This window comes from Lactuca saligna, chromosome 9 (assembly GCF_052625555.1).
Source record: "Lactuca saligna cultivar CGN05327 chromosome 9, ASM5262555v1, whole genome shotgun sequence".
Lineage (NCBI taxonomy): Eukaryota > Viridiplantae > Streptophyta > Magnoliopsida > Asterales > Asteraceae > Lactuca > Lactuca saligna.
Genome location: NC_136425.1, coordinates 169576863 through 169602273, shown reverse-complemented (window position 1 = coordinate 169602273; position 25411 = coordinate 169576863). Strand labels below are relative to the sequence as shown.

General features: G+C 33.3%; 2 protein-coding genes across 3 annotated transcripts; one reads left to right on the top strand and one right to left on the bottom strand.

Moving 5' to 3' along the window:
• Window positions 1–14219: 14219 nt before the first annotated feature.
• Window positions 14220–15255, top strand: LOC145015795 (PTB domain engulfment adapter). 2 transcript variants are annotated; one of them, XM_078974269.1, is made up of 4 exons: window positions 14220–14523; window positions 14634–14715; window positions 14804–14962; window positions 15116–15255. In XM_078974269.1, the coding sequence occupies exons 1-4, from the start codon at window positions 14317–14319 to the stop codon at window positions 15166–15168; spliced, it is 501 nt and encodes a 166-aa protein (XP_078830395.1). In that variant the 5' UTR covers window positions 14220–14316; the 3' UTR covers window positions 15169–15255. The 2 variants fall into 2 exon arrangements, with proteins under 2 accessions (XP_078830395.1, XP_078830394.1); XM_078974268.1 differs by having other exon boundaries at window positions 14226–14523; window positions 15095–15255.
• A 3509-nt stretch (window positions 15256–18764) lies between these two features.
• Window positions 18765–19439, bottom strand: LOC145015919 (uncharacterized). The gene has a single exon (XM_078974391.1). It carries the CDS (start codon window positions 19263–19265, stop codon window positions 18957–18959), a length of 309 nt encoding a protein of 102 aa, XP_078830517.1. The 5' UTR covers window positions 19266–19439; the 3' UTR covers window positions 18765–18956.
• Window positions 19440–25411: the final 5972 nt, after the last annotated feature.

The following is a 25411-nucleotide window of genomic DNA, read 5'->3' as shown; positions in this document are numbered from 1 at the left end:
CAGATGAAGACAACACAGAGTCGCCATAAGTGTTATGTTGATTGGAGGCGATCCGACATCGAGTTCTAGGTTGGAGACTATGTGCTTCTAAAGGTGTCACATTGGAAAGGTGTCATCAGATTTTGGAAGTAGGGCAAGTTTGGCCCCTGATACATTAGTCCATTTAGGATTATCGCCTAGCTGGGCAAGGTTGCATGTAGGTTGGATCTGTCTTACAAGATCAATCAGATTCATAATACGTTTCATGTCTCTTAGTTGCAGAAGTGTTTGGCTGATGATTCCGTAGTTTTTCCCATGGATGAATTTCAGTTCGATGAGCACCTAAACTATCTAGAGATACCAATTGGTATCCTTGATAGGAAGAAAAAGACCTTGAAAACAAGGTGGTAGTCTTAGTTAAGGTGCAATGGTAGCAACGGAAAGTTACGGACTGGATGTAGGATCCCGAGGAGGAGATGAGAAAGCATTATCCAGAGCTTTTTGCAACAGTGGACTTCAAGTATGAAGTATGATTCAAGTGGGGAGAGTTATAGCACCTATATCCTCAATATTCTTCTTAGTAATTAAAGTTCCATTTTTACATCTTAGGTTCCCTACGTTGGGCGTAGGTGAAAGATTCCACTGTGGGACTTAATGCCCTACACTAGGCATAGAGATCTCTATGTTAGGCGTATAAGAGCAGGATCTAAACCCTAATTGAAGGGTTTTGAACCCTATTTAGAGGCTCTAACTCCTTGACGGCCTCCTCATGCTCAACCTCCATCCTCATATTTAATGACCTCAAAACCCTAGCCATGTTGTGAGAGTTTTGAAGTCTTAGTGTGTTTTTGTACATTCTTGAAGTAGGAGTCCATTAGAGAAGCATTTATGAGCTCCAAGCTTTGTAGATGCAGGCTTTGCACTTCAACATCCACTTCTAGAAGGTAAAAATCTTGCATCTTGATGTCCTTTTATGATAGATCTTGTTAGCTCTTGAGTTTTTATGCTTTATTTTTCTATAACCATGATGTTAATAAGTATGAGCTACTCTAGACCTTAGGAGTATCATTTCCAGTCATTTAGGTGTTTGTAGACTCAGACAAATAGGATCTTGGTCACTCCCATCCATTCGTGCATGAGCTCTTGAGCATTGGAGTGTTTTATGGACTTAGGTTTTGGTTTTGCACTCTTTTAAGCCATGAAAAGGCATAAAGTTAGAAACTTTATCAATTAGGACGTCCGTTAGGTGCAGATCTAAGAATTCGATGTTTAGTCTTTATGAATTAAGAACTTAATAAGAAGTTTTCAAAATAGCACATTTACGTTGGGCATAAGTTTGGCTATGCTGAGTGTAACCTGATTATGCCACGTTTTCCATTAAGAGGCTATACGCTGATCTTGGAGCATGGTGTATGATGGGTGTAGCATGAGATGGCCAGCCTTTGGTCAATTCGGATATTAGGTAAAATGGACTTCTACCCCAAGTATAGTAACTATGAACCAAGAGCCTTAATCAAATATTATTAACTTAATTTCTAATTTGGGTCTCCTTGTGTATATAATTAGTGTGGGGAATTCAAGTATCGGCAGCTTGAGTGTGAGATTTTTCTATCTTTAGATCTTGAGTCTTCTCACTATACTATGTGTGATGCTAGGTGTCTATGTGATACTTTCCTGGAAGACCCTGGGGGCAGTCCGTAACATTTGTATGAAAAACCATAGGGGTAGCACATGACGTTTGTATAAAAGACATTAGGGAAGCTAAAGGTAATGCATAGAAAGACAATGGGAGTAGCCCATGGAAATTATATGAAAGACCATGGGCGTAGCCCATGAAAATTGTATGCAAGACCATGGCGGTAGCCTATGGCAATATATGTATGGTATGTGGTATTTTGGGGAACTCTAAGCTTTGTGCTTACGGTTTTGTAGTTTTACATTTTCAAGTACTTCCAACTCTAAAAGGAAGGGCCCAACTTGACTTCACAATTCCCCCTATGATTTTCATCATTGATGACTTCATTTCTACTCTGATATTTGAGAAACATTTATATTATTTTTTATTTTGGAACAAATTATGTATGAATTTGATGACTTGAAAATCAAAATTCTTATCAGTATTTTGGGATGTTACAACACGTTAGAAAGAAAGTGAATTAAGTTGGTATAATACTTCACTAAGATTTGGGAAAATAGTTAGAAAAGTGGTAGTGTAACCACTTGTAAAGATGAGAATGGCACAATAAGAGTGCATGAGAAATGTTAACTTACCTAAGAGAATATGGTTAAGAAGTGTATGATTACACTTGTGAGAAAAGAATGAAAGATGGTAAGTTATGCATATGGTTGTGAAAAATAGGACAAATAGATGAAAATGATTAATAATATGCAATGTAGTTACATAAGAGTAGATAAAGTAGTAGATGTCCCTTATTAACCATTGTGAATAAAAGATAGATAAAGATTGTCCATTGCATTGAAAATGCAATGAATAAGAAAGTAGATTGTTATTTCGGGTGAAGTGTTTAAAGAAAAAATAACCCTAGAAATGGGTCGTTGAGTAAGAAAATAACCAAAAGAGAAATAAAAGATTCTGATGACAGAATCCCTTAAAGGAGGGGAGAGTGTGAGAACACGAAATTTTGAGAAGGTTGACTATTAGTCAAATATTGACTAAAAGGGTAATTTGGTCATTTATGAGAAAGAGATGAGAAAATGAAGTTGTAACTTCTTGAAAATGGCCAAGAAAGTTTAATTCACATATAATATGATAGATTAGTGAGATTAAGAGAAATAATGCATGAGAAGATGCACTTTTAGCCAAAAGGGTAAACGGAAATTTTAATTTTTTTGGGGAAAGTTTGTGAGTTAACATATTAAGAACAATATTAATTTAGTGAGAATTGACTTAATAAATGTGTATAGTATGTTCCCACATTCACATGAATATATAAAACTTCAAAAATGGGTAAGAAAAAAAAAAGAAGATACGAAGGCTAGAAATTCGGACAAAAATGTCCCAAATCTGGAATGGAATTAGCCAAGCAACTGTTGTCAAACAGCTTTCGTAGTGCAGAAAGGGCATTCCGCAATGCGGAAAAGCAGTTAAGTGGCCATCGAATTTGGGTCAAGTGGTCTCCACGATGCATAAACATGTATCCTCGACGCGGAAACAAGACAGAACAAGAGGTTGTTAAGCCTTCATTCTCATCATTTTGCACCCCTAAAACCTCCCATATGATGCTCCGACGATTTTGAGAAAAAGGAAGGGGTAAGAGAAAATCTAGGGTGCATATGGTTTGGATTGAATGTGGAAAACACATGAGGTACTAATCTTCTCCTTAATTAAGCTAGTTTGGGCTTAATGGTGTTTTGATTAATATAGTAGATTGGTTGAATGATCAGCCTATAGTGTGATTAAGATCCTAATGATAGTGTTAAGATGATTTAATAAACTTTAGAAAGTGATTCCCATGGTGAAATCAATGTATGTGAAGTTAGGGTTTGAAACCCTAACCGATGTGATTAAGAAATGATGCATTGGAGTAGATTATGATGAATTAGGTATTATAAGATGCTTAATTTTTGAATTGATTCAAATAATAGATAGAGAATGAAAAGATAGATTAAGGATCCACTAAGTGGGTATGATGACTTTTAGGAGTCAAAAGATCTTAATAGGCTAATAAAAGTATCAAGAACTTGTATGTATGATTAGGCCTAAGAGTAATGAAAATGGATCAAGATGCATCAATTGAAGAAAAAAGCCAAAGTAGGACAGTTGGTCTTCACTAACCGATAAAGTGAGTTATCTCTCTCTCTCTCTCTCTCTCTAAGTTATTTTATACATTATATATATACATGATGGAGTCATGTATCTGATCGTGAAAAATAGGAAGGAAATATAGGGATATATAGATTATAACCATATGTAAGATTAAGTAAAAGTGGTTATACATGTAAGACATGTATTTATGCATGTATGTATAACCTAAGTATTTACAAATGAAAAAGGGAAAAATATGGGTATTATGAGTAATATCCATAAGAAAAGATGAAGAAAGAATAAGATTATATGTAATATAATCCTATGTATATGTAGAGATGACAAAAGTATTTGTTAGAATACCTAAGAGAAGGTAAGATAGAAATAGAAGATGATTATATGTAATATAATCATAAGAGTATGAAGTATGTCTAGCTATCACTAGTATTTTGGGGGATGCTATATGATACTAGATATAGATATAGATTAAGTACTCAATGTATTAAGTATTAAATGAGTGATAGATCTCTTAATAAGATAAATAAATATAAGTGTTATGTGATGAGTCACATAACAAGAATAAAGATATAGAGATAAAAGGGTCCCACGGGGAGAAGAGTATGGTTCCTATGGGACCAAGAGTAAGGTTCCTTTGGGGAAAAGAGTATAGTTCCTATAGGAAAACGAGTAAGTTTCCCTTAGGGGCAAGAGTAATGTTCCTATGGGAACAAGAGTAAGTTTCCTTCGGTGACAAGAGTATGGCTCCTACGGGAACAAGAGTATGGTTCTTTCGGGGACAAAAGTATGGTTCCTTTGGGCACAAGATATAGAGACTCCTTCAAGACTGGAGTAGAGGTTCCTATGGGGATAAAGAGTATGACTCCTACAGGAATAAGATTATGCCCCTATGGGAAAGGGATATATGATTTCCTCTGAGAATATAGATAGATGATTCTTGCGAGAATCTAGAATTGGTATGGCTATAAAAGATAAAGTAGGGTTCTCTAATAGGAACAAGATAACAAAATTCTTTGTAATAACTTAGATGTAATCCACAAAGGGTTAATTGTAAGGAATCCATGAGGCGTTCAAGAGTGAGAAGTAAGATTATGGATCTACGAAAGATCATAAGAGAGATGTTTAATAATGGGTTAATGTGCCTAGTAATGAAAGTAGGATGTTATTCCCATAGAGGATTAGTAGTGACCTTTGGTTCTAGATGAGTATAGAGTGTTGAGGCACTAGAGATGTGGATAGAGAAAGAGTTATAGTATGAATAGAGCATGAGAAGGGCATGTAAAGAGGCTAAGAGCAAATAAAGAGAAGAGATGGGGAAAAAGAAATAGTTAGGGAAAGAGAAGAGTATGAGAAGAGCATGTTAAGAGGCTAAGAAATACAAGAGATAGAGATAGATACATAGTCTGTTAAGAGGCTTAAAAGAAAGAGTATAGTAGAAAAATAATAGAAAAGAGAAAAAGATAGATGGAAGAAATACATGATAGTAGTGTGTGCTATGAAAGAAAGAGATAAGAGGATAGAGTATGAGAAAGAGAAGGAAAGAAGCTAGAATAATAACTCACCAGACACTTTGTGTCTGATGCTGCAGATGTTTATCCTTTGCAGGTTCAGGTTGTAGCAACCGTTCTACTAGAAGAGAAGATAGAAGCATAGAGAAGAAATAGATAATAGGTTAATATTTATGTGATTTTCTTTTTTGTTCCAATTTGTATGTAGATTTTGTTGTAAACACATGATTTTTGTTTCGGGTGTAAAGGTTTTAATTAAAGTAGAATTATGCATTGTATAGATAAAAGTCTGATAAATCCCACAGAAAGATATATACAAATCCAGATCGTTACAATAGGTTTGCAAGATATTATTATGGAAGCATAAAAAACATCATCTTGCTATAGAAAAAAATAAAAAAATTTAATTTCAAAACAGTTACGGAATGAAACAGGTCTTCTGGAACACACTATGTTGAACATTCTGGACTTGTTCTTTGTATTCCGGAGTAGTTCTTCACATTCCAAATATGTTTTGCCCGTATTCTGGAATGCATTATGTATGTTCCGGGCTACAATTTTCAATGTGGAATAACGTAAGGCACTAAAAACTAATTCTCTAATACTCTGACCCTTACTAACACTAAAAAAACTACATAATTTTGGAAAATTCAAAGCTCAAAAGTAATATTTCGTACATGTTCTTTTGTGTTTCAAACTAGTTCTTTGTGTTCTAAACTCACTTATTTACAAATATAATTAGAATTTTAAACAATGAGAAGCAAATGAGTGAATAGATAATATGTAAAACATCTAACGCATTGGAATCAGGTGTCATATCTTATTTGTCCACATTGTTCGAAAATATAACGATATTCCAATATGCATTCCAGAATAACTTTTGTTATGGTATATTCCGATATGCATTCCAGAATAACTTTTGTTATGAGATATATATGAAACCCAATTGGAATGGCCGGACCGGATCACTAGAGTTTCGACTTCATAGTGATCTTTTTCTTAGATGATGATCATTTAAAAAAAATCAAAGAATTCATTTTTTTAATAAAACAAGTAAGTATGGTTAGTATACTTAATGTCACTACATTAACTATAATCATTACTATTGATTTGATCACTTTCTTAAGTGAAACAATATATATTCTAAAAAAAACACGATATTGATACCAAATACGTCGACCATTGGTTATTTTTAAGTTTTTAATCCAAAAGTAAAAACAAAAACAACACAGAAAAAATGGGTTGCATTGGGATGACGATGGTTAATTCGTCACTAAACCCGCTGGCGAGAGGGGTTGATGTGTTCGTAGCGGTAGTACCATTAATAGCCAACAAGGGTGTGTCGTAGTTGCTTATGTCGACTGCCTACTCCTTCTTGCTTTCTTAGGATTTACATCACTTATAGGTCCTCACTTCCTCCGTTGGTATTCCGTCTCAGGTTCAACAACTCATAAATAAAGAGATGATAGGGTAAATTTTCATCAATTGAGAGTTTTGCAATTACAATTTGATTTGATATGTCCAATTATTAACGATCTATATTCGCCAATAATTTGATTCTGTTAATTTTGTTGTAATTTTCTCTTGTTTCATAGGTAATTCTTTCTAATTTTCAACCTAAGGATCCTGAAAGTATATATGCATGACTTGCAGCTATATCAGGCAGAAAAATACTAGGTATGATCCAATCAACTCAATTTTATCTTCAAGTTGTTCAATGAAATGCCTAAGAAAAGTACAACATTTGTATCTTTTTCCAGATTCAGGAGTTTTGAAAATGAGGATGATGAAGAAATATCCCAAGACTAAATGCTGGAAAGTTGGATTTTGTAAAGTTGATGGTGTTAATGCAGTACACAAGTTTGACAACAATTGGGATACTAATCTTGTTATCGGTCGACATGATTGTCGACATTACACAAATGGTATTAAGATTACAATCTCATTGTTAATTAAAATTTTAGATTCTCCACTAGTAATCATGATCTTTTAAAATTTCTGGTTCTCAGCAAGCTCTGAAGCTGACTCAATGTGGTTTTCCCATTGTTCAAATGATAGGTCATGACAAACTGATTATAACAGTTGGGCAATGAGTGCATGACAATGTTAATAGCCAATCCTCATCAAAGTTCACATTGAGCTTCAACAAACCATCCACATATCGTTGCATGAATTGCAAGTAGCTCATGACAGACTCTCTATCTTTCGTCTTGTTGGTTATGAGTGACTTGACTATCTCATATCTTTCTTGATGAGCTCGCTGTTGGTAGTTTTCCATAAAGTCCTTGTACATCTCATACGGCCAATAGTCATCATAGAACCTTTACGGCTGAGGATTCATAGTAGCCACCATGATGCATACCACTTTGGTAACATCATTGCAATGTCTCCTATAATCAGCTATTTCTTCAGGAGTAGCAGTTGTTTCATCAATCTCACTCATCTCTTTCTCGAAAACATATTCCTTGACATTGAAGCGCAAGGCCATCTTGATGTTGCGTATCCAATCATTATAATTGATACCATCAAAAGGGACTTTCGAGCAGATGCTCAAGAGCAAGAAGCGGTTGGAGGAGTTGTTATTGGAGGAACCAGAAGCATTGTTGGAAGTTAACATCTAAAAAAGAAGAAGGACAAGTTTTTATTAGATAAGAGAATCATTAATATAACACCCAAATGAAATATTAAGTCTAGGATCCAACTAAATAATTTACAATTTAGAAAAGGGATGATGTAATCTAATTGCAAGTTATTTAAATGTAGGTAAATGATGATTTTACAATTTCACCACGAAAAACGAAATTTAAATGGATTAGATTTTAAAATGAAATTCCTAGATCTTTTGAGATTCAATGATCTATTCAATGACATGTTGAGTCTCGATTATGCCCTTTCCATTTGTGACTTGGATACCGAAGATCATAAATAAGGTGTGAATAACCATAAAAATTAGCTTGGCACTCTCGATGTCATTTATCACGTAATCAATGTGCCGGTTAACCACACATGCTCCATTAATCAATGATAATCTACGAGACACCCATTGCCACCATTTATTAGTCCATATTAGGTTGTCAGTTAACCATACATGCTCCACTAACGACTTTTATAAATTGCAATGTGCAATTTCATTGATTAGCATCAAATTCACATTATCCGAAAGTAACTAAGATTGAGAATTTAATAAAAACATTTAGTTATTTTATTTATTCCATTATAATTATTAATGTGAATTAAGTGTCCTATCAAACTCGTTCGGCTAACGACCCTCCACCAATCAAGGGAGTGATGAGTAAGAATGGATACCCAATGACGATCATTTTATAGGCCGCTTTCTTAAACTCCCCTTATAGATCCGCTTCGTGAATGAGGCGTACTAGCGATTCGACTGAGTTGTCTTATACGTATAGTAAATATTTAAACTTTTAATATTAAATATTGTATATGGATGTATTTTAAACATTTCAAAATACTAGGCTTTTTAAATCTATTAAAATTTCGAAAAATAAAAACAATTTTAATTTTATATTTAAATTATCTATTAATTAAACATTTAATTAGTTTATTAAATCAATTAAAGATTATCCATTAAATTAAACAAATTAACTTAACCTTATCCTTTACCCCCTAGATTTCGAAAATTATTGGGAGGGATATTTTAAAATCTTTAATTATCTAATTAAACAATTAACAAGATAATTACCAAAATAACAACGCACCCAAAAAACCCTAGATTTCGAAATCTTTTCTTGGGGTGGAAGGCAAGGCTTTCAATCCTTGCCTTATTTTCGAAAACCCTAGGGTTACGAAACCGTAGATCTCAAAAATTAGGAGGCTTAAGGAAAATGTTAAAAACGATTTACCAAATTTTGAAAAAACAGGGTTTTGAAACCCTTATTTGCGAAAATCCAAGGCCTAGGGTTTAATTGTCATAAACCCTAATTTTTGTCAAGTTCAATCAATTGCATCAAATCTAATTGAAAACAAAACCAATAGTTTTGATACCATTGGTGGGTTTTGAGCATAACAAACAATCTTATGTGTGCATGCAACCCTAAATGTTTGGATCTATGTTTTCCTTATTAGATATACAAGCATTGAACACAAAAGCAAGAAACCCTAGCATGCTTCTACATTTTTCGAAATTAACAAAATAAGGATTAGAACGCATACCTTTATTGTTATATTGTAATAATAATGGATTCCGTGGAGATCATGACTTTGAGAACAAGTGTCACAAATGTAACACCTCTTGTGGCTCACAAATACACCAAGCAAGATGATGAGAGGAGAAAGGAGGAAAGTTCTTCAAAGTTCCAGCTCTTCTAGGGTTTCAAAGTGATGATGAAACTTATAGGGGTGAGGCTCCTTTTATAGTTTTGGTTGCTTAGTCCCAAAACAAGGGTTTACTGGAGGAAACCCTAATTTCCAGCTTAAGGCCTAAGCAGCCAATGGATTCCCCTTCACAAGGCCTTGGACGAAAATCCTTAGGGCCTCCCTAGAGTTTTCGTCCAACCCTCTTTAGGGTGGTCCAAGAGTACTAAACCACAACTATTAATTAGTTGCAAAACAACCCTTGTGCTTTTAATTAATTCATTTAATCACAAAACTATTTTGAAATTAATTTCTGATTAAATATTAATTAAATGACATGATTTATAATTATTATATTATTTTCATAATAAATTAATAAATCATTTTATATACTAATTTATTATTCCAAATAATAAATTCAAACTCTCTCTCCAAAAAAATCATCGTGTCAAGTTGCTAGTATGAAGGCAATCCAAAAGGATCGTGCTACTATCAGTTCAAGTACATACCATTTATAGTTATGAGCTTAGACACCTAATCCAACATTTTTAATGAGTTTAAAAGATTCCTTGTCGAAGCTTGATTTGTCTCAAAAATTTGCTGCCTCTCAAGATTTGATTTCGAATATGATTTCTTCTCTTGAATCGAATCTCAAAGCAGTACTTGCTCCTCTACTTAAGCTGGCTATGTTGAGGCTAACGAGTTCCCTGCCTGTGTACCAATTGGTGCAAGGGGGAGATAAGGGGGTTGGCTCTTTAAAGGATCCTGATCAACGTAAAGTGGTTCGGAAGATGATATCAACTCAACTTTCGACATTACTTCCTGTTTCTCTAACAACCACTTCTACAACGACTACTTCGAGACCAATAACCAAAGACATTGTTATTGGAGAGACTATTGCGGGATAAAAGTCAAGTTCAAAACCACTACCTTTTAAGGATGATAAAGGTGATAAAGGGAAGGGTATCGAGAAAGTGATTTCTGATGAAGAGAAAAAGAAATATGTGGAGAAGGAAATGGAGAGAGATGGACAAATAAACAACATACTAAGACAAAGGCAAAGTGATCCACCCGGATTACAGAAAGGTGATCCGAGCAAACATTGGTGCTATAAGACAATCGAGGAAGTAGTCTCATCTAGAAAGATGCATGCTTTCAGAAAGTTTCCGGACAATAGTTATAAGATCAAAAATACTGATTTTAATCATCTTGATTTTCTGATTAAACATATGATGTTCATCTCTGCTCAGTATCAGTTGGTTGATAGATTTGAAGACAAGGATGAGTACACGATATTGAAGATGAGATTTCATGTTGTGTTGGGAAAGAATGAGGAAGAAGTTTGGTCTTCTGTCAACATTGTTAAGGTGTTGAACATTACCAGAGAAAGTTTGTTCGAGGGCTTGTTATAGAATTTTCGATATCATGTGGTGAGAGAAAACAACGTTGCTCGTGACATTTCTGTGGCAGATTTCCCTCTTATGAACCTAGATGACCAAATTGTCATAACGAAGATTCTTAGCTCTATTGATGTGTCAAAGCTACAGGACAGCAATAAGGATGATTTTTTAATTGGATTTGCACATATCATAGTTTTCATAGACAATTACTATGATTGCTTAGCATTGACAGAAATTGAGTGTGCTATGGCATTGAATAGAACTTCGAAGGTTCCCCAGTCGATGCTTAACGGACAAGTTAGTTTCAAGGACTATGATGACGGGGAGATTGTTCCTAAACCTTTGGGAGTTTTCTTTCTTGGGAAGCACAAGGAAAACAAGATGCAAAGTTTATATTTCAAACTTGTGATGTGGAGAGGTACACGAACTCTCAGTATACAAGTCCTATGGTTCTTCTTGGCAATTATAAAATGAATCTGTTGAAGATAAAGCTGAAATCCTGAAGACGATCATCTGGTATACCAACGCGTCGAGTACTTCACTAGGTCATGAAGATAATGATACATAGATTAAAAACTTCTTACTAAGGGGAGATTGTAGAGTTCGAAGTATGTAGTGAGGTGTCGAAGTACAGTTACTCCTGGTTAGTGTCAAATTCGTTAAGTTGTATTTCCAATGTATGTTTTACAAAAAGCATTGTCAGAGGTCGATGCTATCATGTCTAACCCTTATGTATTTTGTGTACGCGTCTGTTACTCCCTATAAATAGGGATAAGTGTAGGAGTCAAGAGTATTTTTGGTGAGAGTGAGCACTTCACTCTTCTGTACTTCTGTATTCTTTCCGAAATAATCAAAGAGCCAAATAGGTGCTATTTACATCTTTGTTCTTATCGCATTCAGTTATTGATTTTGTTCTTATTACTCGATTAAAACTTACTACAAAGATACATAGATAGAAGGGTCCCACGGGGACAAGAGTATGGTTACTACAGGAACAAGAGTGAGGTTCCTTCAGGGACAAGAGTATGGTTCCTACCGGAACAACAGTAAGTTTCCTTCGGGTGTAAGAGTATGGTTCCTTTGTGAACAAGAGAAAGGTTGCTTCCAGGACAAGAGCATTGTTCCTATGGGAATAAGAGTATTGTTCCTTCAAGAACAAGAGTATGGTTCCTTCGGGGATAAGAGATAGAGACTCCTTCGGGAATAAAGTAGAGGTTCCTATGGGGACAAAGAGTATGAATCCTGCAGGAATAAGATTATGTTCCTACGGGGAAAGAGATAGATGACTTCCTCTAGGAATATAGATAGATGATTTTTGCGAGAATCTAGAATGGGTATGGCTAGAAAAGATAGAGTAAGGTTCCTTGAGAGGAACAAGATAATGTAATGCTTTGTAAAAACTTAGATGTAACCCACAAGGGCTAAGTGTAAGGAATCCATGAGGGGTTAGTGAGTAAGAAGAAAGATTATGGATCTTTGAAAGATCATAAGAGAAAGGGTTAATAATGGGTTAGCGCACCCAGTAATGAAAGTGGGATGTTATTATCTTAGAGTATGAGTTGTGACGTTTGGTTGTAGATGAGTACAAAGTGCTGAGGCATTAGAGATGTGGATAGAGAAAGAGTTAGAGTATGTATAGAGCATGAGAAGAGTCTGTTAAGAGACTAAGAGAAAAGAAAGAGAAGAAATTAGGAAAGAGACATAGTTAGAGCAAGAGAAGAGTATGAGAATAGCCTATTAAGAGGGTAAGAAAAAGAAGAAATATAGAAAGAGACAAAGCTTGTTAAGGTGCTTAAAAGAAAGAGTAGAGTAGAGAAAGAATGGAGAAGAGAAAAAGATATATGAAAGAAATAAATGATAGTAGTGTATGTTATGAAAGAAACAGATAAGAGGATAGAGTATGAGAAAGAGAAGGAAAGAAATAGAAAAAGAATATGGAAGAATAACTCACCAGACAATTTGTGTCTGATGCTGCAAATGTTTATGTTTTGCAGGTTCGGGTTGTAGCAGCCGTTGTTCCAGAAGAGAAGATATGAGCACATGGAAGATATAGATAATATGTTACTATTTATGTAATTTCCTTTATTGGTCCAATTTGTATGTAGATTTTGTTGTAAACATGTGATTGTTGCTTGCGATGTAAAGGTTTTAACTAGTATAGAATTTTGCGTTGAATAAATAAAACTCTGATATATCTCATAAAATAGATATATACAAATTTGGGTCATGACAATAGGTTTGCATGATATTGTGAGGAAAGCATCAAAAACATCATCTTGCTATAGAAAAAAAAAAATTCAAAACAGTTTCGGAATGAGACAAGTCTTCTGGAACACACTATGTTGAACATTTCGGACATGTTCGCATTCCAAATATGTTTTGTGCGTGTTCCAGAATGCATTATGTATGTTTCGGGCTACAATTTTCAATGTGGAATAATGTAAGGCACTACAAAACTAATTATCTAATACTATGATCCTTACTAACACTAAAAAACTGCATAATTTTTGCAAATTCAGAGTTCCAAAGTAATATTTCGTAAATGTTCTTTTGTGTTCCGGACCAATTCTTCGTATTCCGAACTCACTTATTTACAAATATAATTAGAAGGTTAAACAATGAGAAACAAATGCGTGAATAACTAATATGTAAAACTTCTAACTCAATGGAATCAGGTGTCATATCTTCTTTGTCCATTTTGTCCAAAAATATAACAATATTCCGATATACATTTTAGAATAACTTTTGTTATGGTATATTCCGATTTGCATTCCGCAATAACTTTTGTTATGGTATATAGCCAATGTTATAATAACGTAAGGCGTGACTTTACGACAATGTTAACCCTCAAGATTTACCGAGCCTTGGCGAACCTCGTCGTTTGCAAGACGTGATTTAAAACAACAATTTTGTATATATAATTAATATTTTTATATGTGTTTTCAACTATTATTCTATTTTATACACATATATAAGTTAAAACATCGTTTTGATAAAACTTGGTAACAAACACAAGTTTTGGAGTCATAACGTATCATTGCGGAACCATAATTAGCTTTTTAGAACCTTGTTTATACCTATAACCCGATTGGATTGGGCCGGACCCACAAGATGGTTATTTTTCAAAAAAAAAAATCAAACAATTCATTCTTTTGAATAAAACAAAAATAGTATGGTTAGATTACTCACTAAAAGAAATTGATTCGAGCACTTTTTTAAGTTAAACAATATCTATGCTTTAAGTAAAACACGATATTGATACGAAATACGTCGACCATTGGTTATCTTTAAGTTTTTAATCCAAAAATAAAAACAAAAAAGCACAGAAAAAATGGGTGGCATTGGGATGACGGTGGTTAATTCGTCCCTAAAGCCACCGGCGCCGGCGAGAGGGGTTGATGTGTTCGTGGCGGCAGTGCCATTAACAGCCACCAAGGGTGCGCCGCAGTTGCTTATGTCGACCGCCTACTCTTTCTCTCTTTCTTGGGATTTACAGCACTTCATGGTCCTCACTTCCTCAGCTGATCTTCCTTCTCAGGTTCCACAGCTTATAAATAAAGAGATATTAGGGCAAATTTTCATCAATTGGGTATTAACGGTGTATATTCGCTGGTAATTGGATTCTGTTAATTTTCTCTTGTTTGAAAGGTAATGGTTTCTGATTTTCAACCTCAAGATCCTGAAAGTATATATGCAGCACTTGCAGCTATATCAGGTAGAAAAATACCAGGTATGATCCAATTAACTCAATTCTGTCTTCAAGATGTTCGATGAAATGCCTGAGAGAAGTACAATATCTGTATCTTTTCCTGATTCAGGAGTTTTGCAAATGAGGATGATGAAGAAATTGCCCAAGACTAAATGCTGGAAAGTTGGATCTTGTAAAGTTGATGTTGTTGATACAATAAACAAGTTTAATAGCAATTGGGATACTGATCTTATTATTGGTCGACATGATTGTCGACATTACACAAATGGTATTAAGATTACAATCTCATTGTTAATTAAATTTTTAGATTCTCCACTAGGAATCATGATCTTTTAATTTTCTTGTGATTAATACTTATATTTTCTTGATTTTTCTAACTTAAATTCGTGTTAATTTAAAGGATTAGTGGAATGTCTCACAGGCAAGAAGTATGTGCTGGATAGATTAAGAACAAGGCAAACCAGTATTGCTTGAGAGTTGCAATCAAATTTGTTAATATTTGTATTTATATGTAATCCACATTTTTTTAATTCAATGGATATATTATAGATTGTTTTAGAATGTTGGGGACATTGTCACAAAGATTCCCAATCATAAATTATAGAGAACTAAAAACATAAACATATAATGGAAAACTACAAAACCAAGAGAAAAACTATAGCTTTCATGAGAGAAAAGTTAAGGGGAAATAATATTTGAGCCCTACAATACAATGTTTTTGGAATTTGTATAATTGCACATAAGCTATTATTGTTGTTTTATGGAAGCATAAGGTGGATGTCAAACTGTTTTTTTTATAACTGCTATCTAATATAACATGTTTTATAAGTCATATAGGCACTTGTTTATCCCCTTTTTTTTACGAAAAAAAAAAAAGGATTCCACACTCTTTCCCTTTCCCCTTTCTCTTACAACAACACACACCGCCACCCAACCAATTGAAATCCTCACGGGAAAACTGATATCATCATAACCCTTATAAATCGACGATAATGGTGGTGCTTAATGATAGACGAAGCTTCAAATGAACGAAGTTGGGCGATGTTCAGAAGAACGGTCCTCCTATTCTTGAGACTCACATCCACCATATACCTTCACTACCACCTCAATGGGCTCCATCGGCGTCCCGTTAGTAGACGAAGATGTTGCCTCTGTTGCTTCGAGGAGGACGAACTCCACCTTGTTTCGGCATAGTTCCACTCCCACCTTTATCCCTCGTAAAACCGTGTGTCAATGGCTTTGAGTGTAAATCATCAAGAATTGTGATGATGGTGATAGTGGGGCTATTTTGGGGTTCCATTCTTTTTCTTAGGCACCATTTTCAAACATTAAGTCAGATATGTGGAGGTTGTTGGGCCTTGGTCTCGATATGGTGATGGTGGTGATGGTGGTGGGGTTGTTTTCGTTTTTTTTTCATGGTAGTGCAGGAGGTGGCGTTTGTGGTGATTGAAGATGGTAGTGGTTGTAGTGGTGGTTATGGGATAAGGATAATTGTCGGTTCTAACTTGGTGCAAGGTTGAAGGTGGTGATGGTGGTGATTTGTGGTTTGTGGAGGATTATGGGTGTTATTGGTGAGTTGTCGAGGTGGTCACTATGCGGATATGGTGGTAGTGGAGATGAGTTGTTGAAAGTGCAGACCAAATGTGATAGTTTTTGACTTTTGTTCATCTATTTCATAAGAGGTAACCGATTTACCCTTCGTTTTGTCTAAACTGACATTATAGACTTGAAAAAATCTATCTAATAGCCGACGTAAAACAACAAAAATAGTTTAGGGACTGATTAAACAAATTCCGAAAACATCGTAGGTCTAAAATGTCATTTCCCCAAAAGTTAAGGGGTGTTTGAGATTGCTTTTTAATCTTTAAAAAACATTTGCCAAAATGAGTTACTGATTTCTAACTTTTTAAAAATGAATTTATAAAAAATCTTTGCATTAGTTTTTATAATTGGAAAGTCAATAAATTAAAAAACGTTTGGCTAGCTTTTATATGTAAAATGACCTAAAATGATGTATTAACTTATGATAAGTTGGGGCTAGCCCACTTGACTAACAAGGTGTCTAATTAGGAGTTTCTAACCAGGAGGTCTTGGGTTCAATCCCAAGCAAATACTAACATTGTCGTTAAAAAAAAAAAACTTATGACATTTTATCCTTTGCCAAAAAAACATTTTAAAATGATTTTCAAGAAGTCAAATAAATACCTTTTTAATTTATTGGCTTTTTGAAATAATCAATAAGTTATCAAGTAATGTAAGAAGAAATCCCACTAACTACTATATAATAAATTATTACAATCACATTATCACAATAGATAAGTAGTGGAAATTAAATTGCCCAGGGTTCGAATTCTAAAATCTTTAGGCGGCATGTTTAAAAATTTGTAAATAGTTAAATACAGAAAGAGTCTTCTACTCGAAAGTGGAAGTCTTTAAATATACTTTGCTTTAGGAGATTTATTTGGTTAAATTTGTTGTTTTGCATAGGTTCCTTCCCCTTTAGAATGAATGAGTGTTTCTAACTTTCTGCTATTGCTCATTCGAAATCAATGGACTTAAAATGCAGATATTCTTTAAGGTAAATAATCTTGAAAAGAAATTGTTTATGAATAAGACATACAATGCTCCACTTCAACCTTTTGGTCTTCCACTATAGTTAGGCATAACTATAAGAAAGTTAAAGTGATACAATATTAAAATCATATGAAATTTAATTGTTATACACGTTATCAGTCATACTGTAGTAATTGAATAATCTTTACTGCACATTTTTGTATCAAAGCACTATTAAACTCCAACTTATGAACATGAAATAAAGTGGAAGAATCCGATCGACTTCGGAGTTGATTTCTAGTGGTTTAGTGATAATGATAGGACTTTAAAAAGGTAATTTTTTTTACTTTTCCTTTATTGATGATCAGTGGGGTTCTTTCATTTTACACTTTTATTTGAAAACTCAAAAAGATCAAGACAAATCATGAATGTTAGTTTTACCTTCTTCTTTTTTTTTTTTTTTTAAAATAAATGTAATTATCATTTGAGAGCATGCTTGGAGATTGGCCATACAAATACAACGTTTCTTGCTTTTTTGTATGATATATTCAAAAATATAAAGAGATTCATGGTGAGAATCATGTTATTTAAGTTAAAGAAAAGTTTATTTGGAAGTTACAAGGTTAGGTTCGCATTTAGTCTACCCCACATCCCCACTTATGTGCTGTTTTGAACTCAAATCACCAAAAAAGATTACAATCATCGGACCTTTTTAGGCACAAAAAGATTCCTTTTCTAGAAACCGGTTGCGAACTACACTACCCAAAGAACATAATGTAAGATGTAAATTGGGCATATTATGACCTCTTAGATGGCTTACATAAAAAAATGAGTGTCTATAAGAAACTTAATCCAAATTGGAAGTGAGTGGGTATTTGAGAGTGTTTTTAAAAATGACTTATTAATTTATTAAGTTTTTTCAAAAAACCAATAAGTTAAAAATGTGTTTGGCTTCTTCAAAAATGTTTTTCAATTAGTTTTGTAGCAAGGCAAAATAAGGAGGTTTTTTAATAAAGTTAGTGATTCTTGGTTTTTTCAAGAAACCAATAAAAACTTTTTTTTTAAAAGCATTTTGAGGTTAAAAAGCTTTGTCAAACCTCTAAAAACTCCTATGCAACACAAGTTTGAACTTTTGATGTCGGACATGATCACATGAACATAAATATTAGCATATAATTATTATAATTATCTCTTATGTAAATAATTAAGATTTTAACCGACAAAACAAAACAACACAAAATTCGGTGCATGGGTTTCTTTGAGTTTTGATGAACCATAAGTCTTGGATGCTAAAAATGTCGATGAGTCCACTCATTGTGTTCCATCTTATATAAACAATTATCTTTCTTTCACTTTCACCAACAATTCGCCTTTGTTCTTTTCCACTTTTTAATGAATGATTGCATGCCACTTGAATCGATATTTTCTCTTTTTATATGCTTGATTGGAACTTCAAGTCTTCTTCTACGTCAAGAACTCAAGATGCTTCAAAATTTCCTAATTTACCACCATTAAAATAAACAACAAGGTGCCACATATATATTTGCAATTCCAAAACTACATGAATTATTTCATACTTCACCGAATATATTGATAGAAATAGTAAACAACCGGTATATTGTCATCTCTATCTAATCTACTACATGGTATTTTTAGATAGATTTTGAAACATAGAAATTACACCAATATAAGGAAACTAATCAAAATCTTCACATCAAGATTGCATATCGCATGCTATCATTGACCATAAGATGATTAATCTCTGATACCCGTGAAAACTCCCCGGAAACCCAGATTCCATCACCACCACCATGCGGTTGATTAGAAGATAGACATGACAGAAGCGAGAGTGGTGCTCTTACAATGCTGTAAATAAGAGAAACACCATTCCACCCTTGTCTTGTATGGTGAACTATAACTGGAATCTCGATTCCATTCCCTTCTCCAAACATGCTCTCATCGGCAACTTTTGTGCTCTTCTTCATATTTCGCCTCATCATCGCCAATACGCGTAACATGCCTTTGGTTTCTTTAGGAAAAAAACTAAAATGGTTTTGAGTTTATGAGAGGAGAATTGGGAAGCCCGGAGTTGTTTCCATTTGGGTTTTGAATATGATGGTAATAATGGTGTTGTGAGTGCTGGTGCTTGTCACAAAGTGCTTTTTGTGGGCACTTGTAATTTTGTTTTTTTTATTTTTTTGTGGGTATTTATAAGAGAATTCAAACACTTGCACTATTAATATATTACTTTTGCATACTTTAGGTTGGCATAATTTTCATTTGTTTTTAATGGCGTTTAGCAAGATCTTGAATCTTACCTATAACATTGTTATCCTCTTATCTAAATGATATATATATATATATATATATATATATATATATATATATATATATATATATATATATATATATATATATATATATATATTATGGTGAATAAAATTATAGATGGATAATTTTGGATTGGAAGAATCAATACTTAAGACAGAGAGGGGATGTAGGTAAGAGCAGTGCCACAGGATTTGTTGCACTTTGTGCCAATCTTCTGATTCTTGTTTGCATTAAAGGTATGCACTTCATGAGTATTTGATTGTTATTTTAATATTTAAAATGTTTGTGATAAAGTTTAGATCTTTCTTTATTTTATAGAATATAAGTTTGTTTAAGTAGTAAAAGAGTCGTTCTACGTAACAAAATTTTGAAAGCTTTTAAAAGTTTTTAATTTTTGGTTTTTTTGTAAAAAGATGGAATTAAAGAGAAGTTTCATTTCATTTAATTTTACATACATAAAGCTTTTATTTTAGAGTAAAAATCCTCCTAAATCAAAAACTATTTCAAATTACTTTTGAAATATTTTGTTTTGTAATTTTATGTATTTTTTTTCAACCTTTAAAGATTACGACCACTTTATTTATATACAAATAAAAACTACTAACACAGAACTACCACCTGTTTTTAAGAAACATACCATTGAACATTATTGAGTGAAAGTATCATGTATGTTGATGACACAAGGTGGATACATAGTGAAATTGTGTATGATTGAATTATACAGTTCTTTTTTTCTTTTTTTCTTTTAAGATTTTCTAGTTCAAACTTTGTACTTTTTGGAAAAGGACAAAACCTTTTTTAAAGAGAAAGAACGTAGATTTATTTATACACTTTTTGTACATTGTAGATTTTATGAAAAGGTATTATGACTTTATTTTTCTATTTAAAAACAATGTAATATTAAAATTAACTTTTAATAACTAATATTATGAATTTGTAATTAAATAAAAAAATGTTTTGTCTTAACGATATCAATCACGCTAGGGTTTATATGAAACAAAATTTATATCTTAGAATTCCGACGATGATCTTAAACTATTAATACGGCTCAATCCTGCATTTTTAGTTTTATTATATAATCAAACATAAAAAACAACGTATATTCAACTTGAAATTGTTAGTTTTCCTAATTGAAAACGATAGAGAAAAACTTTAAACTCTTCGTTTGATTAACATTCTCTATACAGAGTTTATTACATATATACAGAAATCAAAAAGTCTAACTAACTCAATCAAAAAACACAGTTTTACCATTCATGCTAATTTACAAAAATACCATTCATGCTAATTTACAAAAATACCATTCAGTTCATTTGAGAGATGCTGAAACTTCCCTCAAGCTGGAGGATAAGGAATGAATCCAAGCTTGGAAACAACATGTCTATGTTGAGGTCCACAAAGTTATTTTGTAAATAGATCTGCTACTTGTTCATTGGTATTGACATGGGACAAAGAAATAAGACATGCTTGCAACTTTTTCGGACAAAATGGCAATCCAATTCAATGTGTTTTGTACGTTCGTGAAATACGGGATTAGTTGCAATGTAGATGACAACCTGATTATTAGATTTCAATGGAATTAGAGTGATGTTGGAGACTTGTAAAATTCACTCAAGAGTCTACTAAACCATGCCAATTCTGCACATACAAGCCTTATTGACCTATACTCGGTTTCTGCAGAAGATAATGAAACTATGAACTGATTTTTTGATTTCCATGAAATTGGATTGTTACTAAACAAAATAAAGAAGCCACTAATGCTTCTCCTTGTAATAGGGCATCATGCCCAATCAGAATCGCATAATGCTTCAAAATTGAATAATGATTTATGATTAAAGAACAATCCTTGAGAAAGTGATCCTTTTAGATATTTCAACACATGTAGGGATTCTTGATGACTTTGAGAAGATTTTTGATTAAAATAGTGTAAGGATTGTACTGAGAAAGCCAAATCTAGTCTTATGTGAATAAGAAAATTCAACTTGCCAATTAATTGTCTATACACTATCGGATCAGTCAAATGATCATCCATTTTAGGAAACAAATGAAGTTTAGGAGGTAAGGGAGTAGTAATTGCTGATGAATCAACCATAGAGTAATTAGAAAGTAACTCTTTGATGTACTTCTGTTGATGAACTACCATTCCTCCATTTACTTTGTTGAATTCAAGACCTAAAAAATAGTTTATGTGTCCCAAATCTTTTATTTGAAATTGTGCATGCAAGGAAGCTTTAAGAGTGTCAATTTCAATAGAATCATCGCCTGTTACCAGAATGTCATCCACATATATTTCTACAATGACAATATTATCCTGAGTTTTCTTGATAAAGAATGAATAGTCATTGCATGACCTTTTATACCCACTTGAACATAAGGCTGAAGACAATTTGGCATACCATTGTTTGAAGCCTATTTTAATCAATATAATCATCTGTTGAGTTTGCCAACTTGTGAAGGAGATGAAACAATAAATCCAAGTGGAGAAAGCATATAAACCTCTTCATGCAAATCACCATGAAGGAATGTGTTATTAACATCAAATTGATGAATATTCCAGCCCCGTTTAACAGCAATTGAAACGATACATCAAATTGTGTTAAACTTTTTCACAAGTGAAAAGGTTTCATAATAATCTACACTCTCTTTTTGAGTGAAACATTTAGCAACTAATCTTGCTTTGTGTCACTCAAGACTATCATCAACTCTGTATTTTATTTTGTATATCTACCTATATGCAATAGGTTTCTTGCCTTTAGGAAGAGAAACAATAGTCCATGTGTTATTCGAAATTAATGCATTTAACTCCTTCTTCGTTACTTCTTCCTAGTGTGGTATTCCTTTGGCTTCATGATAAAATACAGTCTCTTTATGACAGGCTAAATGTACTTTATCAAGTGTAGAGACATTCATAGAATAGCTTGTGGGATCTTGAGAAGGAATGTTAATGCAGAGATTTGTGAGGGTATGAGAACAAACATCAGTAGAACCTTGAGAGGCCACATGTTAACATATGTAATCTTGTAAATGTGTTGGAGGTCTACTGGTATGTGTGGTTCTTAAAGGTTGATTGAGAGGTGTCAAATTTGGTAAAATTGGTGAAGGAGTTGTAGTATCAGTAGGAGTTGAAATGAATTAATTTTCTGAATAGCACTAATCAATACAATAGTTGGGTAGAAAAGATTCCAATGTAGAAGAATGTTGAATGGAATGTAAAGGGAATATGTTTTCAAATAATTTAACATCTCTTGAAATAATAATGTGTTTTGTTCTTAAATCCAACAATTTGTATGCTTTTTGTCCTTATGGATACCCAATAAAAATGCACGATCTTGCACGTGGCATAAACTTGTCTCTGCCATTAGATGTAGTTGAAACATAGCATAGACATCAAAAAAATCTTCAATTGTTGTAAAGAAGGTTTCTCACTGTAAAGAAGTTTGAAATGAATTTTATGATTGAGAATTATGGATAGTATTATGTTTATGAGATGAACAGAAGTTTTGACACATTCTCCCCAATATTGTACACTAATTTCTAATTGAAGATAGAGGGCTCTAGCAATTTCGAGGATGTGTTTGTGTTTTTGTTCTACTATACTATTTTGCTGAAGGGTATAAGATGTGGACTTTTGATGGATTATACCATTGTCTTGAAAAAAAAAGAAGTACCCTGAACACTTGATCCCAACTCCATTCCATTATCTGCTCGAATAATCTTTACCATTGTTTGGAATTGAGTTTTAACCATCTTAACAAAAGCTTTGATCGAGGACAAAGCATAACTCTTATGGGAAAGAAGATGAATCCAAGTATGCTTGTTGTAGTCATCTACAGTAGTAATGAAGTACTTGAAACCATCATGTGTTATGTGTTTATATGGTCCCCAAACATCCACATGTATCAAATGAAAAAGCAATTTAGAAAAAGATGAACTCATAGGAAATGACAACTGATGTTGTTTAGCTTTAGAGAAAATGATACAAGAATGAACATCCGAATCATGACAACTAGATGTTACAAGAGACAATGTTTTGAGTTTTGCGACAGGAATATAACCAAGTCTATTATTCCATAGCATTATGTTTTAACTTTTACAAGGATTAAAAACAGAGTTTGACAAGACAATGAAGATGTAAAAACAGACAAATTGAATTTGAGTGAAGTCTTTAGATCATAATGATAAAAAAACATATAAATCATAAACCCTTTATCCAAGAATTCCAAGAGAAAAATTATTCTTCAAGGAAGGGTCCTACAGAAGGAAATTTTCATCAGTGAAAATCGTAAATGTTTTGAGATGTGATGTGAGTTTTGGAATTAAAACAAGAATATATTTAAACCGGGAACGTACAAGACACCATGAAGAATTTGTTGGATTAATGTCTAAGTCCATAACTATAATTGGTAAGACTTGACCCGACCCGGCATGGTCCATTTGGATTGCATGGCATCATGCACTTGGATAGACTATAATGAGAGAAATAAGACACTTACGGTTATTAATATATTATAAGTTCTAGTATATTAATAATAAGAATAATGAGATTATTTAATTAGTATTGATCAAGAATTAATCTAGGATTAATTAAGTGATCAAAAGAAGACTAATTAAATATATGGGTTGATTGTGTAAATCATCCATTCTTGTATAGTGGGCTAATGCTCCATGGATTATCTAGTTGGGCCAAAACCCATATGATGCTCCATGGATGCTCCATGGTGTATTTGAACCCATGGATCCAAGGAAATGGAAAGTCATGACAATTAGGGTTTACCCTAATTGTATAACTATATAAGCATCTTATTCTTGAGGAAAATCGGCCACTAGTAAGAGACTAAGAAAGGGCTAGCCGATTTTCATGAAGTGTAGAATTCTCTCAAGTTATTCCAAGTGTATTTGGTGTTGTGTGAACCATTTGAGGTGTCACACTTGGGGCACTAGGCACTCAAGCTTCATGAAGACATTCTACATCAAAGAGGTATGTATTCTATCTTGTTATATTGATAGTTTTGTATGCTAGATTAGGATAATACCTTGGATGTTCATATTTACATGTATAATAGAGAAAACATAGATCCAAGGTATTTAGGGTTGCATGTACACTTAGGAGTGTTAGAATGCTCATAACCCAACAGTGGTATCAGAGCCTAGGCTTGTTTTCTTGTTATACTTGCAATAGAAGCTGAAAAATCGAGTTTTGTTGCTGTCTACCCAGCAGACTCGCCGAGTCCATGAAGGGACTCGACGAGTCCAAGGCAAAATGCATCCAACACGCCGAGTTGTGTTCGTGCACTCGACGAGTTGGACCCCAAACAGCATACTTTCGAGGTTTTTGGCTAGAAATGGACTAGGAACATTACCCTAAGTTGTTTTTGAACTTATAAACTTATTTTTTGATGTGATAATGTTCATGCTAATCCATTTTCAAAGATAGTTGTCAATAGATTCATGTTTTGTATTAGTTTAAAGGTTAGACTAATTACATGAAAAAGTTTGATTTGAATTATCTTGTTCTTATGAGTTGCTTAGATTAATAGAAAAGTTGAATGAAATAGTTGTTTTCAATCCAAATTAATCTAAGAGTTGATTCTAAAATGTGTTTTTGTAACTTGTCCTCAAGTTATATGAAAAGTCACATTTAAGTTTCATAAAACTCATAAAAGTTGGCAATGGTTACAAAAGATGAAGAGTCTTGTCCTTAAGTTATGGAGGTTCAAGAGTCACTTCATTAATAAATAAATAAATAAAATATGTAAACATAATTAAATCCATAAGTTATAAAATAAAGAAAAGTTAATTCTTTTATTAGTTTAAAGTCTTCCATAACTTGTCC

Coding starts and splice junctions, on each gene's coding strand:
- LOC145015795 (XM_078974268.1), top strand. CDS start 14,317: ATGGGTGGCATTGGGATGACGGTGGTTAATTCGTCCCTAAAGCCACCG. Junction 14,716..14,803: donor ATCAGGTAGAAAAATACCAG/GTATGATCCAAT, acceptor TTCCTGATTCAG/GAGTTTTGCAAATGAGGATG. Junction 14,963..15,094: donor TTGTCGACATTACACAAATG/GTATTAAGATTA, acceptor GTTAATTTAAAG/GATTAGTGGAATGTCTCACA.
- LOC145015919 (XM_078974391.1), bottom strand. CDS start 19,265: ATGTTACGCGTATTGGCGATGATGAGGCGAAATATGAAGAAGAGCACA.